The 16,365-nt window shown below is 38.3% G+C and overlaps 1 protein-coding gene across 3 annotated transcripts in view; it reads right to left on the bottom strand.

The window, feature by feature from the left end:
• Positions 1 to 224: 224 nt before the first annotated feature.
• Positions 225 to 16,365, bottom strand: part of otud5a (OTU deubiquitinase 5a) — a 36,934-nt gene continuing 20,793 nt past the window's right edge. For 2 of the 3 annotated variants that reach the window (XM_055167841.2, XM_055167840.2), the window contains exons 3-9: positions 11,247 to 11,311; positions 10,635 to 10,791; positions 10,291 to 10,439; positions 5,708 to 5,893; positions 3,663 to 3,870; positions 3,308 to 3,424; positions 225 to 803 (exon numbers count right to left, since the gene is read on the bottom strand). In XM_055167841.2, coding sequence (XP_055023816.2) covers positions 682 to 803; positions 3,308 to 3,424; positions 3,663 to 3,870; positions 5,708 to 5,893; positions 10,291 to 10,439; positions 10,635 to 10,791; positions 11,247 to 11,311 — 1,004 coding nt within the window. In that variant the 3' untranslated portion in view covers positions 225 to 681. The remainder of the gene's footprint in view (positions 804 to 3,307; positions 3,425 to 3,662; positions 3,871 to 5,707; positions 5,894 to 10,290; positions 10,440 to 10,634; positions 10,792 to 11,246; positions 11,312 to 16,365) is intronic. The other variant, XM_055167842.2, reaches the window with a different exon arrangement.

The raw sequence follows: 16,365 nt of genomic DNA, 5'->3' as shown, positions 1-16,365 counted from the left end.
ATCAAAGTTTTCCTAATACAAGTAATGGTTATTGGTTTTAGGACAACTTTTAGTCACTTCAAATGTTGACTAGTGTATAAGGTCTTGCCAGTTCATGCAAAATATATGTTGAGCGACTGAAGTGAGATCTGGCTTTGCGTGCACCCCAGACCTCTTTATGCACATTTTATTCTTCAATGAAGTTTGTGATGTGCATACACCAACAAATAAGACATCAACAAACGTTTACAATTCTTCAGAAAGTTCTCCTTTTTTTATTCCAAGGAAAAAAAGAGCATTTTCATCCCAAACAAGAAAATAAAATAAAACAAGATTATATTAATCAAATATTAAGAGGATAAAGCATGACTTTTTCCAATAACTTTTTTCATGTATTCTATAATGATATCAGTCATGTTTATATTCACATGCACCTAAGAAGTCCAACGATGGTGTGAATAGCATAAGAAAAAAAGGAGTGGTTAGTCAGGTATCACAACAATGGGCCATTACTGTTTGATGGCTGGGGCCAAGTGATGCAATGATGCAGGAATAAATGGATGAATGGAGAAGAAAAGGGAAGACAGTGTGCATGATGATGATGATGATGATGATGATGGAGAGAATGTGATTGGTTTGATTCCCATTAATCTGCCTTCTTTTTGAGGAGTGGAAAGCAGATGGTGGCCGAACCGTCCTTTATCAACTGTTGTCCGGGGAAGGTTCTCTATGCATTGCGCTTTTCTTCATGCTATCGAGGTATTCCTGTTGTGACACAGCCAAAACGGAAGCCAATATCTCATCGTCTTCCCAGTCTGTAAGGCCTATTGCAAAACAAAAAGAAAAAAAAACATTATGTTCCGACCATAATGATGTAACCATGGTATATATCCTTTACATTGCTATATCTCAGCTCAATATGGCCACAACTTTACAAACTGTAACACTGTGGTGCTTTCAAAACATTACTCTGTTTGTTTGAGCCTAAAATAGAAACATTGGCTCAGTCGATGGCTTAAGTTTAAGGTGGGCCTGTTTGTTTGGCTGACTATACTATAGGCAAGGTGGGGGAAGTGTTACAAAGACAGTTTGAAAACAATCATTATTTTTACAAGTCAAACAATTAGACGCTTCGCCTTTAAGAAATCACATTTGTGTATAATCCCACAAGAGGAACGGTGAATAGTGCCCATTCACTCCCTTTTTGCACCTTCCTTATTCTCAACCAAAACAAAGCTGATGTCAACATTAGCCGGGGTGTGCCGATACTCAACTACAATCAAGTGTATTTAACAGATCATAACAATTGCACATGCTACTTTCTGGACAATTTACACACATTATGTTTTGGACGAACTTCACACACATTAAATAAAAACACAGAAGAGTATCTCTAATTTTAGTTTAGATTTAGTTATCTTTAATAATGCATACTTTTTTTATTTCATCTGTATTTTTGTAGTGTAAATCTGTGTTTAGCGTTTTTGTTTAGTTTTAGTTTTGGGGCTGCACGATATTAATGAAAAATTGCATTATGCACAAAAAAACCGTATGCTATATGGTACGGTAATGCTTTATATTTGTAAAAAAAAATTATATAACCAGCATAAATGTTTCACATTGTTTTTTTGGAAAAGAAAGCATCTCTTGCCAGTCTATCTTCTATTTGCATCAAACTAAAATGGGTTTATACATAACTTTGTTGAAAAGTCATTCAGTTATTGCATACCATATATGCAATATGCATACTGCAATGTTTCGTTGTTGTTTTTTCTTTCTGGATATCTTGCAGCCCTATTCAGAATAGTTTAGTTTTTATTCAATACAACCAAGAGTTTATATAAAAATACATAAAACACACTTTCAATCACCTAATTAATAATCTTTTAAACATAACATGATGTTAATGTTAATAATAGTACTTGGAAAAAAAAGTCACGTATTTTTGTGAAAGCTTTTCAAAACTGATGTCCCTCGAGGATCTTGAAACCCCCTGCCTTATAATATTAAAACTTAGATACACCACAAATCTTTCCCTTCATTATTTTTTTTTAAAATTCATGTGCCCTCATAATCTTTAATCAAAAACTAAAATCTCCTTCCCTCCTCAAAACAATGTCTGTTTCTCAATGTCAAGGAAGGATCCTCGAAACCCAGAATTTTGAGGATGCTATGTCATCGACATCCATCGAAGGACTGTTCCAATGTCGAGGATCCTCGGAATTGCAACCAAGGACTGAGTCCTTCGTTCGAAAAATATCCCATATACAGGAAAGGATGCATATGTGCATCCTAAGCGCTCTTAAATCACCCATAATCCTATGCGTGCAGCGCAGAAAGCACACCTTTTTACTGACGTAATGACTCAATGACATGCACTTGCTAGCCTGTTCCATTTATGTGTTATCCAAATTCTAAAGAGAAGCCTCGCCTAGCCTCTGAAGGAAGTGACTTGGAAAGACCAGTCCTGCCAAGGAAGTATCCTTGACATTGAAAAACAGCCAATCTCTCTTTACTTTCGGTCATATAGTATGGCAGGTGGGCGGGGTCCGAGAGAAGATCGCTGCGATTAGCAATTAGCGACATTACCTAACTTCAAAAGATCCAATCCGATCTCGATGGACAAATTCAAATCAAGCCCTGCCTTATTTTATTTCAGAAGCCGGTTTCACTCGGATATACGTCAGCACGAGGAAAATTAGGAAATCGCTACTTCCGTTTCATGGTGACTTTAAGTTTGGAAAATTCATTACACAAAGTATACAGCACTTCTTGCAGACATTGAACTATGCCCTAAATGTGCTGCCACACTCTTGTTTCAGATGGCCAACATTGGATTTGTCAATGTTTGAATGATGCCCGGCACACTGCAATATATTGAAAAGTTTTGTTTGAGATGCCTAAATCAACTAAACCTAAAGTCTAATTTCAGCTGTGCCTTTATTTGCTGCAAACACTGCACTGCAAGATGGTTTATCACAGCAATGTCAATAATTTTCTTAATATTTGCACAAAAAGAAACTAACTCAAGTCAGATTTTCAGCATTAACTAAACACACAAATGGCATTGTCTCTGCTGTGTTTTTAATGCATTTATAGTATCAGTGCATATTTTTTGAACTCCCATTTTAATTGTTACATTGTATTCTAGTAAACAATGTTTTCAATGACGCTTTTCATCGACATAGTTTCTATTTTCAAAAATAACCTTGTCAAAGGCATTACATCACAATTGAGGTTGAGATATGCCAGGAAGTTTAGAGGGAATCATGCTGAACATTCCTAAATTTCTCAGCATTGACGCAGACAGACATCACAACGCCCTCACCAAATGCAGTAGGAGACATCTCATGCATAATGGCCCGATAGCCCAGCGCAGGATACAATGATACCAGCGAGGATGAGGTGGGTCTGTCTGGTCCAACACAAGCCTGGTTACTGGGACCTAAAATGCATAGGCACGGCATGGTTTATGGTATAGTTAAAAGATTTTTATTTCTTGATGTGTTCAAATCGGATCAAATTGCTTTTATTGTACACTTCATTTTTTAAGTAATTTAAGAGTCAAATGTACATTTTTGTAAACACCATGTGACACACACAGTTTGGGTTCAGGCTATAGTGGCATGCAATGAGGAAATGCATTACAGAGTTAAATTGCTTGTGAAATGCTGATAACAGACCTGGTGCACAAGGTGATGGGGGTTTGGATAACACGAGGGCCGCTCCGGCCGGAGAGGGCGGTTTGGTTGTTGTGTCTGAATGCGAAGGATCGGGAATCTCAGGAGAAGGGGCGGAGCTGCGTTGCCGCGGGGATCGTGCATTCCATTCTTCCAAACCACTGGAGGCTGCAGCCGTGGCCGAGCTGCACGTCGCGCTCGCCTTACGAGGCTGAGGCAAAACAAACATGTTCATTCACAAATTATCCGGCGTCAGACTCTTTCAAGTTGAATTTGCTTTGTACGTGAACATCTGTGTTTGTGCAAACATGCTGACGCAAACATGTTTTATGTATAATGGTTACACTGGTTAAATAAAGGTGCTTCATGATGCCATTTCTGAATGGTTCACCTTTCTGTTTCAAAAAAGGTTCTTTGTAGTAAAATTATTTCTTTTATTAAATTAATCTTTGAAGACATCATGAAGCACCTGTAAATATAAAAGAAATAATCGAATTAGCAGAAATTGCTTTCACTTTTAACATTGTCTCTGAAGGTGTTAAGGCTGATTTATAAGAAGCCCCCTTGTTTCTCTTTATAAGGGTCTTCTTAACAGTTGGGTTTAAGTGTGAAAACGCAAACCACTTGGCGCAAAGCTTCAGCTACCAAGCAACAAAGCCATCACCACATAGCGTATCAATTAAGTTATGTGTTACTTTCAAAATCTATAAGCTGTGTAGCCTTAACGTGATTGGTAGCATTTTCCATTTGAGTTTTTATATGCAAAAATCTGTTAATGGAATGGATAACGCAAGTTTTGTGTTTCTGTAGTTCAACTGGTGGCATTGCACTCGCAGCACAAAATGTTATGGGTTCAATCCAGGCTAAAAGTGCCAAATGCAATAAACGAAGAGCTAAGATGCAAAAGCCACTAAAAGCCACCTCAGTCAAAAATTAGATGATATTGATCGAATGCTCTCGGCACGTAATACACATTCATCACATACTTTAGCTTCAAATCCACTTAATCACAGCCTCAGGCCGTTCAGAAATACCAATCCGTTAAATGCCACATCCCTTTTTCAGCAAAGTCCTCTAAGTACACAGAAGAGGAATTGAATGAATGACGGCACATGCATAATGGATTTCAATCGTCAAGCTCCAAGACTTTTTTACTCGATTAAAATCTGGTAAAAACTGGAGAGATGGGTGGGATTGGGAAACAAGATTTGCCAAAAAAAGCTTGCAGGGGTTTGCAGTGAACGACAAATGTGTTAAATACCAATAAAAATGACATTCGTGAAAATACAGCAGTTCCATTACTTTTCAGTGGCATTAAAGTGAAATCTGATAAAGAGTCACTTATATGGGTTTGCATCGGAACTCATCGAATTTTACATTTCCTCATTTGAATATGTGCATATTGCATAAAGAAATATTTATGCATTAAGTTGCTTGAATTAACAAGGAGTAAGTTTCATAAATTAATCTTGAATAAATGCTATAAACATTTTTTTAGTTCACGATATCTAATGCATTAACTGATGCATTACGCCCCATTCAGACTGCCAGCGACCAGCAGTCGCAGAGCGACATGATCTCTTTCATTTCAATGGAAACCGGGCGACTTCCGACGGCACGAGTGAAAGTGACCATTGGCGACCGTATGGGCGTGTCCAGCGATGCGAGAAAGTAAAGAAAAGTTTTTCGAATTTCTGGAGCGACTACCAATGAGAACGAAGCAGTGGAGTTCACGTCATCCTTCTCTCGCGTAGATGGTACTTATTTGTTTATGACAAGCAGATTAAGAAACAACTTATTGAAATAGACGGGCGACACACAGCGATAACATATTAAAGATAATGATAAAGATAATGATAAAGTATTGTCAGGACAGACTTTAAAACAGCAATTAAATGAGGGCAAATTAAGCAATTATGACGCATTGGCTGAATTGCTTTTTAATCTGCAGTTTGTTTTCATTCTCTCTAAAGATTAGGACTGAATTAGACACAATGTTATGCATTTAGCAAGATTAGCGTTTGAAAAGCTCGCTGGCATTTCCGCACCTGTCGCGCCCGTTTCTCTTGGTCTCTAAGCCACTGTAAGTAAGACTCTCTGGCCACTTGCTCCTCTATGGCCTCGTTGGTCGCCTCCCAATCCGTGGCCCTTTTTTTGTCCTCCAGCATCTGTTGCTCAATCCAGGACTCCTCTGACGTTTTAATGGCATTCTTCATAAGTGACTGGTCTGCAAACTGCTTAGAGAGTGAGACAGGCGGATAGAGATATATAGATAGGTAGAGAAAGAGAGAGAAAGTATTAAGTCAAAGCGTTACACCTAAGGGTAACAGGTGAAATTGCTTTATGCCTTGAAGCTTTCACTGTGTACACATTTTTTGGATGCACTCCTTAAAATAGATTTGACATATGTCAATCATCGTCTATATGCAAATGAGATGCTTTCTGTTTCAATGGTATGCGAATGAGCAATAATCTATAAGAGACGGAGATATTTTGTGAATGTAGTCAGAGCTTTAGGGTGTTCTTCTTAGGCATTAGGATTTGCTCCTTATACGCCCCTTTTCAGTCCGCCGTCATTATGATATTAAATCGAGGCCGTGAGGGATAGATGGACGTCAAAAGCGTGCGCTTTAAACCTATTGTTTTGTATCAGGATGCGTGACATTCAGCCATCAAGACATCGTTTTAACAATTTCCACAGGACAAAGAACCTCAGAAAATGTTAAATGTTAAAATTAAAAGGGACATATGACCTCATTTGAGATGAGTGCATTGTGTACATATTACCTGTTTTGAATATTAGCCTGCTGGCTAATCGCTAATTTCTCGTGTTGTAAACATGTTTACTTTTCTTTATGGTGTATTTACGTAGGCATAGATGAATAATAAGAGTTTTGTACATGGTAATGACATATCGTGAGCCGCAAACGTGTTTGTTTTGCCCTTCTTATGTAAACATTGCATCCAAAAGATCTCAACACAACACCAACTGTGACATTACAGTTGTGATGTACGCCCCAACATTACATTAATTACAATGTTCAATGCTAAAACGAAGTTGTGACGGCTGAGCGCTATATGCTAGTTAATGCTATATGCTAGCGTTTTGACGTTACAGTTACGTTTTGCTGGTCCATACTGAAAAAAAAATTAACACTCAGATACGTCCATTAACAATCTCCGAACTATTGATTATTCCTCAAAATCTGTCTCTTCATCTGATACACACTCAAACATAAGATCTGTTTACACACACACAGAGCTACTGAAGGAGCTGCTCTGAGAAACCAGAGCCAATCAGAGCAGAGCTCAACATTATTATTCATGACCCTTTCAAATAAGGTAATAATAGGCCATTTCATTCAAAAGACAAATCCTAGGGTGGTAAATGGACATGTAAAACTGTCTCTGGATAATTTTTGCATTTAATAAAGTCACAATTCTATGTAGATATCAAAAAAGTATCTTATTATTTGGGCACCTTTAAAACACTAATATAGTGCAACTATACAATATTTTATGACAGCAACTAAGTATACATCTCCAGTTTGTATAGATCATAAGAGTATGTCCCATCTATTTTCTCCATTATATTTTCTCAAGACATGAACATTGACTTGATAACATGTGATTGACTTGATAACAAGCTATTTACGTGATAGTTTGTTGTGCAACTATTGTTAAAGGGAAAACCCCGTATGAAGTTGTGTACAAATTTAGTTCGAAATGAATCCTGCTTCTGTTGATTCCGGTCAATGTGCTTAAAAAAAGAGTGATTAGCCAACACATTGCACTGCCCTTATTTCAAAATTATGTCCTTCAATTGTGTCGTAGGAGCAGGCTTCACTCAATTTCTTATTTATATTGTAAGAGTGCTCATTGTAATGTTCAAGAAACCAATTTGAAATGATTCGAGCTTTGTGACATGATGCATTATCCTGCTGGAAGTAGCCATCAGAGGATGAGTACATGGTGGTCATAAAGGGATGGACATGGTCAGAAACAATGCTCAGGTAGGCCGTGGCATTTAAACGATGCCCAATTGGCACTAAGGGACCTAAAGTGTGCGAAGAAAACATCCCCCACACCATTACACCACAACCACCAGCCTGCACAAGGCATGATGGATCCATGTTCTCATTCTGTTTACGCCAAATTCGACTCTACCATCTGAATGTCTCAACAGAAATCGAGACTCATCAGACCAGGCAACATTTTTCCCGTCTTCAACTGTCCAATTTTGGTGAGCTGGTGCAAATTGTAGTCTCTTTTTTCTATTTGTAGTGGAGATGAGTGGTACCCGGTGGGGTCATCTGCTGTTGTATCCCATCCGCCTCAAGGTTGTGCGTGTTGTGGCTTCACAAATGCTTTGCTGCATACCTCGGTTGTAACGAGTGGTTATTTCAGTCAAAGTTGCTCTTCTATCAGCTTGAATCAGTCGGCTCATTCTCCTCTGACCTCTAGCATCAACAAGGCATTTTCGCCCACAGGACTGCAGCATACTGGATGTTTTTTCCTTTTCACACCATTCTTTGTAAACCCTAGAAATGGTTGTGCGTGAAAATCCCAGTAACTGAGCAGATTGTGAAATACTCAGACTGGCCCGTCTGGCACCAACAACCATGCCACGCTCAAAATTCCTTTCTTTCCCATTCAGACATTCAGTTTGGAGTTCAGGAGATTGTCTTGACCAGGACCACACCCCTTAATGCATTGAAGCATCTGCCATGTGATTGGTTAGTTAGATAATTGCATTAATGAGAAATTGAACAAGTGTTCCTAATAATCCTTTAGGTGAGTGTATGAATGAGGTTGTAATGTTCATTCATTTAAGCACACTGAGGAAGGCGCTAAGCCGAAAAACGTTTTATATGCAAAGTGTGGCCCTTTCTTCTTTAAAACTATGTCCTTTCTCATTTTAACAATCCATGATTTCTGAGGTTCTTGTGGAAATGTATAAAACATGTATTTTCTTTGATTTGATGGCCAGCATCCCGGTACAAAAATTAGGTTTAAAGCGCAGGCTGGATGTCTATCCCTCACAGCCTCGTTTTGGAATCAACATTGCGGTGGACTGAATAAGATGTATTATACAGTATGTAACATTTCTCTTAAGTGAAAGAGTCAATATGCATTCAATATCAGTGGTTTAAAGAAAGCATGTCCATGCGGGCAGTGAGAATAAAAAGCGTTTCGAGCTATCCTGCTGCGACCCACATGCACGGCATTCAAGGTTAATAGATGGTCTCTATGGGTGCTGCAAGGTGATTCGCAAAGGTGTTTCGTGTCATAGCTGTATCAACGTTGTGCATTTCAGCAAAATGGTACAGAACTTTACTTCCAAAAATCTTGATAACCTAAATAGGGCCGTGTGTGCTTCTTTCTTTTATAAAAAAGTTACTCTTATTGTTCTCACTGTCCTCTTTTCTGTCTGTAAAAAGAGATCTGGAACAATATGCCCATGTCCTTGGTACACCGCCTGTCTATTCTTCATTTGTTACAAAGCTTCAATGAACGTAACATGGGAGAGCTCGAAAATGATGCACGTCAAGTCCCAGACATATGCAGCTAAGTCTCATTGGTCCTCTCATGACCTCTCGTGTTATCAAGAGTTCAGTTCTAGTCTTCTTCAATGCAGATGACCTGAATTACAAACTCCAACAACTGTTTCTGTTCCAGCCACTTGTCCTGCTTGTGTTGGATGTTGGGGTATTAAAGGAAAACATCACGAGGCTATTAATTGACTCAAAGAGTAATAATGGAAATAATCACATCAGTGGTCAATAATTAGTCAGAGCTCCCAGTACAAACACACAGTAGCTCGGTTGCTATTTATCGGCCTTTGATGCTGGCCTGCTTAAATTATCACTTAAACAAAACAGTGTGCTGTTAATAGCCCCCCAAAAAAACACAGGCATGAGGAATGTCCCCTCTATCCGGCAGGCCAATTTGGAAAATGGGACACTGCAGGTCAGACTTTGTTGTCTCTTTGTGGCTTTGATGACGATTGTTGGTGACTTCAGCGTGGCCGGGCTTTAAACTAACGCAGGAAATACTGAATGGGAAATACAAAATGGGACTTCTTCTTTTACCAAACCACAATGATTTCGCTTACGTGAGTTTGTATTATTAAACGATTATGTTGGAAATGTCAACAAACGTCTTGGTTCTTGCATTGGCGGATGAAGGTGTACGTGATAGTATCCACACACAGTGGTAACACCAAAGTGTTTTAAGGCAATCGAGTTCAACGAGGTCAACCAGTGCACATTAACACATTTCGCCACAGTCACGAACAATCGTCAGCTATTCTCGCTTAGATGACACTTGGAAAAAAACATCCTCGGGTCACTTTAACTGACGAGAAATGTTACTGTAAGCCTTACACTGTTTAAGAGTCAAAGTCGACATAAAATGAAACTGACCCTTTTCTAATACATGTTCCTGTTCTTGCTATGCACAATTCAAAAGTGCACATCATTCAAATGTAAGCAATGTGTCTTCGTAATCATTCATTTTAAAGAAATAAGTTGTGATTTCTCCGAAACAACTTTACTTTTTGGATCCCTCATTTTTGCATTCTGGTATGTAAAATATTTCAGGTTATGAAAGTATAACAGCAGTTACCCACCCCTGGTTTGAAGGCTGGAAGTCCAAGCCCAACTCCGATCGTGGCTTTGTTGGGGTTCACTACGGAGTTGTAGTGAATGTTCCTGTGGTAACTAACTCTGATTGGTTCATCATTATTTTGATGGATGCCATGGAAGGTGTTGATTGGTTCTAAAAGACAACGTTGCAATTACGTATAAATAAATACTCAAGCAATGTTAACTTGATGTTAACTTTATGCAATGTGGCTGATTTAAATTTCTTCACTTCGAAAGTGCATTTGTAAAATAAATATATTCCTCGATGCTTACTAGTAAAACATTAATAGTTTAGCTGTATGTTACATTTATCTCGTGCTATGCTGACCTGTGCCGTACTGATAAACTTCTACTGGACGATTGTACATCTCTGCCATGGCCTGCATCTCAATATGGTTCCCGTGACAGTTGTTCTTCCTCTTTCTGTTAATGTATGTAGTGAAGTCCTCTGTGACATAGTTCGAGAAGTAGTCTGCATTTTTCATCTGTAAACGAAATATGACCAAATGCATGAATGATTGTCGTTTATAAATTGTTGTTTAGGGTTTAGTGCTGCCTCACGATTAGTCGCGACTAATCGTTTGCAGAATTAAAGTTTTTGTTTACATAATATATGTGTGTACTGTGTATAATAATTATGTATATATAAATACACACACATACATGGATAATTTTAAGAAAAATATATATTTATATATTAAATATTTATATTTATATATTATATAAATTATATATACATATAAACATGTATATACACATGCAAATGTTTCTTAACTATATGCGTGTGTTTGTGTTTCTGTATTTATACATAATTATTATACACAGTACACCCACTTATATTATGTAAACAAAAACGTTTATTCTGCAAATGATTAGTCGCGACTAATCGTGAGGCAGCACTATTAGGGTTCAGGTTAAAGTTAGGGGAAACATCACGTACCAAGTAATCCATGCAATGTTTGCGGACGACTTCGTGCATATCTTGGTCTCCGTAAACCTGATCAGCTATAAAAAAGCAGATGATAGCACAATATTAATATTAACTTCTGCAGCATACATGCAGTATTTCACAGCAGTCTTGCATGTTGCATTTAAAGGGATGGTTCATACATAATAAAAATCATGTCGTCATTTACTAATCCTTATGTTGTTATAAACCTGTATGTTGCATTACCATCAAAATATCTTTGTGTTCAACAGAGAGAATTAATGATGACAACATTTTCATTTTTGGTCGAACTATCCCTTTAATTGCACTTAAGAACATTTTATATTTTTATTGCATTTATTTTTTATTTTAAACTTTGGATGGTATAATTAATGCAAAATCCAAAACCATATTCGTGCAAATTTTTATTGCAATTGTTGCATTTATCCAAATAACAACCTGAATTTAGTAACACAAACATAAAATAAATGCTTGCACAGATGTCACTAATGCATGCAATATGCAAATTGTTGGTATCTATTTTTTTACAGAGTTCAGTGAGTTTGATAAAAGGCAAATACAATTATGCATGCATGCAAGAGTCGCAGCAACATTTTGGCGGGCTTTACCCAACTAGTTTATGTGCGGATTATGACTCAAAGCGAAACAAGGGGCCCAGATGTAAACAAACGGGTGTATGGGTTCCTCTAAGAGGCCAACACCTTCCTACCAAACGCGGCAATATGCAAATGAGACACAACCGCAAAGCTCATTCCGGCTAGTCACGTGACCGTTATCCGCAAAGATTCTCAGAATCTCTTAGTCAATTTCCTCTTTCGCAGCATTGGCCCACTTCTGTTGTGACACTTATGAAGAGACTAAGGAAGTTGCTTTTTGCCGCGCTTAAAAAAAGCGATAACAATAACAGCGCAGACAAAACACATCAGTTCAGGTGCTTATTTAAAGACACTTTATCGCTTTAAGTTCCCAGAAGAGGCCCCATAAACCTGCACTTTAGTTATCTGATACAATGGAAAGCCGTGTTTAAAGGAAGTTGAAACGGCGACTTTGGTTTACTAAACCTGATAGATTATGTTGCACAAAAAACAGGTTCCAAGATTATTTCGTTATTGCCATTATACTCTGCAACAGGCATCAATGCAATGACTGGACACTGTGTGCTTTCTTAGAAAATAATTGGATAGGGGTCTGAAGGTGCATGATGTTCAGTTCTCGATACGAACAATAGTTTGGATTTTCTGGCAGGTTATCAATCCGAAGGTTTGTTTGTCTTGGTGTGGATTTGTTTCTAGAAGCCATTTAAGGTAAATGAGAACCCTGCGAGATGACAACAAGTTTATTTGCAGGTCGATACTTTTATTAAATACTGGAAAGGAGCGGCTGGTGCTGCGTGGCATGTTCAAATTTCAAAGCTACTTTAAAAATCTGAAAGAAACAAAGGGATTCGATGCACTGGGTATCAGAGAGCAATTATTAATAATAAAGGCTTGTCATTTATTAATAAACATTAACATGCAAAATAAAACACTTTAGCAAATGCAACAGATAACAGACAACTATGGGCCAGATCTGCACCGAATCCGCGCCAAAGTCAGTGGATCCGGTGCGGATCCGGTGCAGATCTGGCCAAGAGTCGTCTGCTGTCTTGAAATTAATAAAGGATGCACAAGGAGTTGATTGTTGTTCTGTTATTTCCTGTTGCTCAATTGGCACCATGTTAGCAACAAAGGTCATAGGATTGAATACTTATAAAACAATGCATACTTTAAATGCAAGTTACCTCAGCCAAAAGCATTAATGCATAAAAATTATCTCACTAAAGTTGCAACCAAAACATTTTCCTTTAGTAAAGTCACGTCTCAATAGAAAATTAAAAATGTCAAGGTCTAATTCAGACTGATAACAGGTTTAACATTTATAGGAGCTAAAGGTTCAGTTTGCTTTTGGTTCCTCATCTATTTTCCACCTCTTCTTGGCCTTTCCATTCATGACAGCAATGTGTGTGTGGATCATCAGTGGGTGCTATGGGGGAAAGTCAGGGATTCCCCTCCACTCCATTTGCATTATTCTGACTCAAAGGTGCTAATAAACACTGCCTCGTTTCTTTCCTGATTTCAACCTGAATTTGAATAACAAACAGACTCAGTTTGTGGGTGCTGTCATGTGGGTCCCTGCAGTCTCAAAGCATGCGCTCGACTGCACACGTGTTCCCCGGGGTGGAAAATACAGCGTACCAGAAAATACATGTTGACCTAAACAGCGTCCATAGGGGTTTTTCTGCCAACTGCACTGCATTGAAGATGAAACCCGAGACATTTTTGGAGGTGGGCCTTTTAACTTGGGCAACTTGCAACTTCATAGCAATGGGGTAACAACCATACACCTTAGCAACTGCATTGTACTACCCTGACAACAAATGCATTCAGAAGACAAAAACACACCACAATATCACGGTGATGAGGAGCAAAGTTTCTCATCAAAGGTTCCTGTCTGGTTTTCCAGGGTACTGCAATGTGGTTATTACGGTTTTGGGGGCGGGTACACTAAGACGTTTACACCTACAGCCAACGCATGTTTGCAATTGTTTCCAATGGAAGCTCCACGCTTTTAAAAAACGCCAGCAACTGGAGGATTTTGTCTGTGCTGTGTGCATGGTGCTTTTCCACAAATCTCAGCTCGACAATGTCACAAATATTACAACAACCAACCTTATGGTGCGTTCATACCAAATGTGAATGAAGTGTTAAGTTCAAATGATTTTCATGTTAAGTCAACGTAAAGACACGATAGACATTTTGCAACACGACTCGCGCGAATTTAAAAATCGTGCAGCATTAGCCAGTTAACCTAAATATATTTATATTGAGACTACAAGCTAGCTAAAGCCGGCAAATTAAGTGTATTTCGCATCGGAATTTCACGCGTGAATGGCACAAATTAACAAAAAAATTACAACTACGTGCAAATAGCACGATTTATTCACTTCATTCGCTTCTGGTATGAACGCTAGCTAAAGCCAGCAAATTGAGCGTATTAGCGTCTGAATTTCACGCGCGAATGGCGCAAATTAATGCAAAAAATCCAACTACGCACGAATAACACGATTTATTCGCTTCTGGTATGAACGTGCTGTTAAAGATTTACAATGCAATTTCTACCGAATTGCTAGGAGGCCAATTAAAGCCCAATTAAAAAAAAACCTATATATTTTTGGCTCTACACTCTCAGAAATAAAGCAACAAAAGCGAATTGAAAATGCGCCGCGTTTACCAATCAGGAGCTTGTTCTAGTAGTGATGTGATTACGATGTAGTGAGCGGAGGCAAAAATACAAACAACAATGGAGGACAAAATCATCGTCGATGTATGTGGACACCCGGAGCCGTATGACACATTTTCGTACTTTTATAGAAACTGGAATAAAAAGGAGTGAGTGAGGTCGGAAGAAAGTGAGTGAGGTCGGATAATCTTGTAAGTTGTAAAAAACACTCCTTACTCATATATATATATATGAAGAGTTTCATTGCAAAATGAGATTTCTTTTTTTTCAGAAATCTCAGTTTTTTGGTTGTGCATTACAATTAATATCACTTCAACTACACTTGTTTTTTTTATTTAAACCTTCATAACTTAAAATACAGCTAAGTAGCACCATAAAACAAAATAACAACATTATAACATAATAAACATGTTTTAACAAAAATGTTAAAAACGGAGTTATCTCGTTTTGCAATGAAACTCTTCATATATATAAAGAATACAAGATAGCTAAAGCCTGCAAATTGAGCGTATTCGCGTCTGAATTTCATGCGCAAATGGCGCAAATTAATGCAAAAACTCCAACTACGTGCGAATAACACGATTTATTTGCTTCTGGTATGAGATTTACAATGCAAATTCTAGCGAATTCCTAGGAGGCCCAAAATTGGCAAATTATACAAATTAACGCAAAAACTCCAACTATGCATTAATAGCACGATTTATTCGCTTCTGGTATGAACGCGCAGTTAGAGATTTACAATGCAATTTCTAGAGAATTTCTAGGAGGCCCAATTTAAAAAGAATCTACATATTTTTGGATCTACACTTTCAGAAATAAAGCAACAAAAGCTGGGGTACCACCCCACCCTTTTAAAAAGTACACCTTTGTACCAAAAAAGGGTGCATATAGTAAAAGATACATATTGGTATTTAAAAAAATGCATATTGATTGATACCTTAAGAGTACATATATGTACCTAAAGAGTACAACTTTTACGTTAATTTCCGACAGTGTAGATAAGGCTTGGGTCGTTCCGGTAAATGCAGGTCTAAATAAAGTGGAAAAAATTAGTTCCTTTCCACCGAATGGTCATTTTAACAGAAAAAAGATTTTGCACCGCCCATGTAACAAGAGTTTCTGAGATAATCCCCTCACACGTCTAACAAACCTAAAACATGCAAACATTACTGTCAGCGCTGGGCGAAACCCCGAAAAGCCCACCGCATCGATACCGCTCATAGCATAGATATGCACGTCTGGTCACAGTAATAGTAAGTTTGGCAACACCAAGAATAGGGCGGGTTGACCTTTCTCGCTTTAGCGGATGAATTGATGAGAAGTCAACAATTAAAAAGGGGAAGAGACGTTTACTGGGCAAGACTACCACGAAAAGCCGATAGCACGATAGAATTCGTGAGAAAAGAGAAGAGCAGAGGTCCACCGAGCAGAAGAAAAACCACAAGCACGCTTCCACTAATGTAGGCCGCAGATAGATCGCGGTTAGTTCTAAGAAAGGGGCGTGTCCAGCTTTCATTACAGAAGGGTAGAGAGAGTTCACACCTACAACACTGGCGGTCTGGGGACCATTGATAAGGTTTTATCCTTAAAAAGCAAAGACGCAATGTCGTCACAATTAGATCAGTTGGAAATTATTCGGTCAAGTTTCATAGCAAAGCCACTACACCCTAAATGAAGCTCATTTACATATTTCAGCAGAAGGAAATCTATCATCAGACAACACGGATGCAACAGTAGGAGGGAAAGAGCAAAACCAACAGCCTATAACAAAACTTATACATGTACAGCTGGGCCCAAGCGCCACAATGGACATCTGGGATTTTCCCTATTT

This window comes from Misgurnus anguillicaudatus, chromosome 5 (genome assembly GCF_027580225.2).
Source record: "Misgurnus anguillicaudatus chromosome 5, ASM2758022v2, whole genome shotgun sequence".
NCBI classification, from domain to species: domain Eukaryota; kingdom Metazoa; phylum Chordata; class Actinopteri; order Cypriniformes; family Cobitidae; genus Misgurnus; species Misgurnus anguillicaudatus.
Note: the sequence above shows the minus strand (reverse complement) of the source record. Positions and strands in the feature narration are given on the sequence as shown.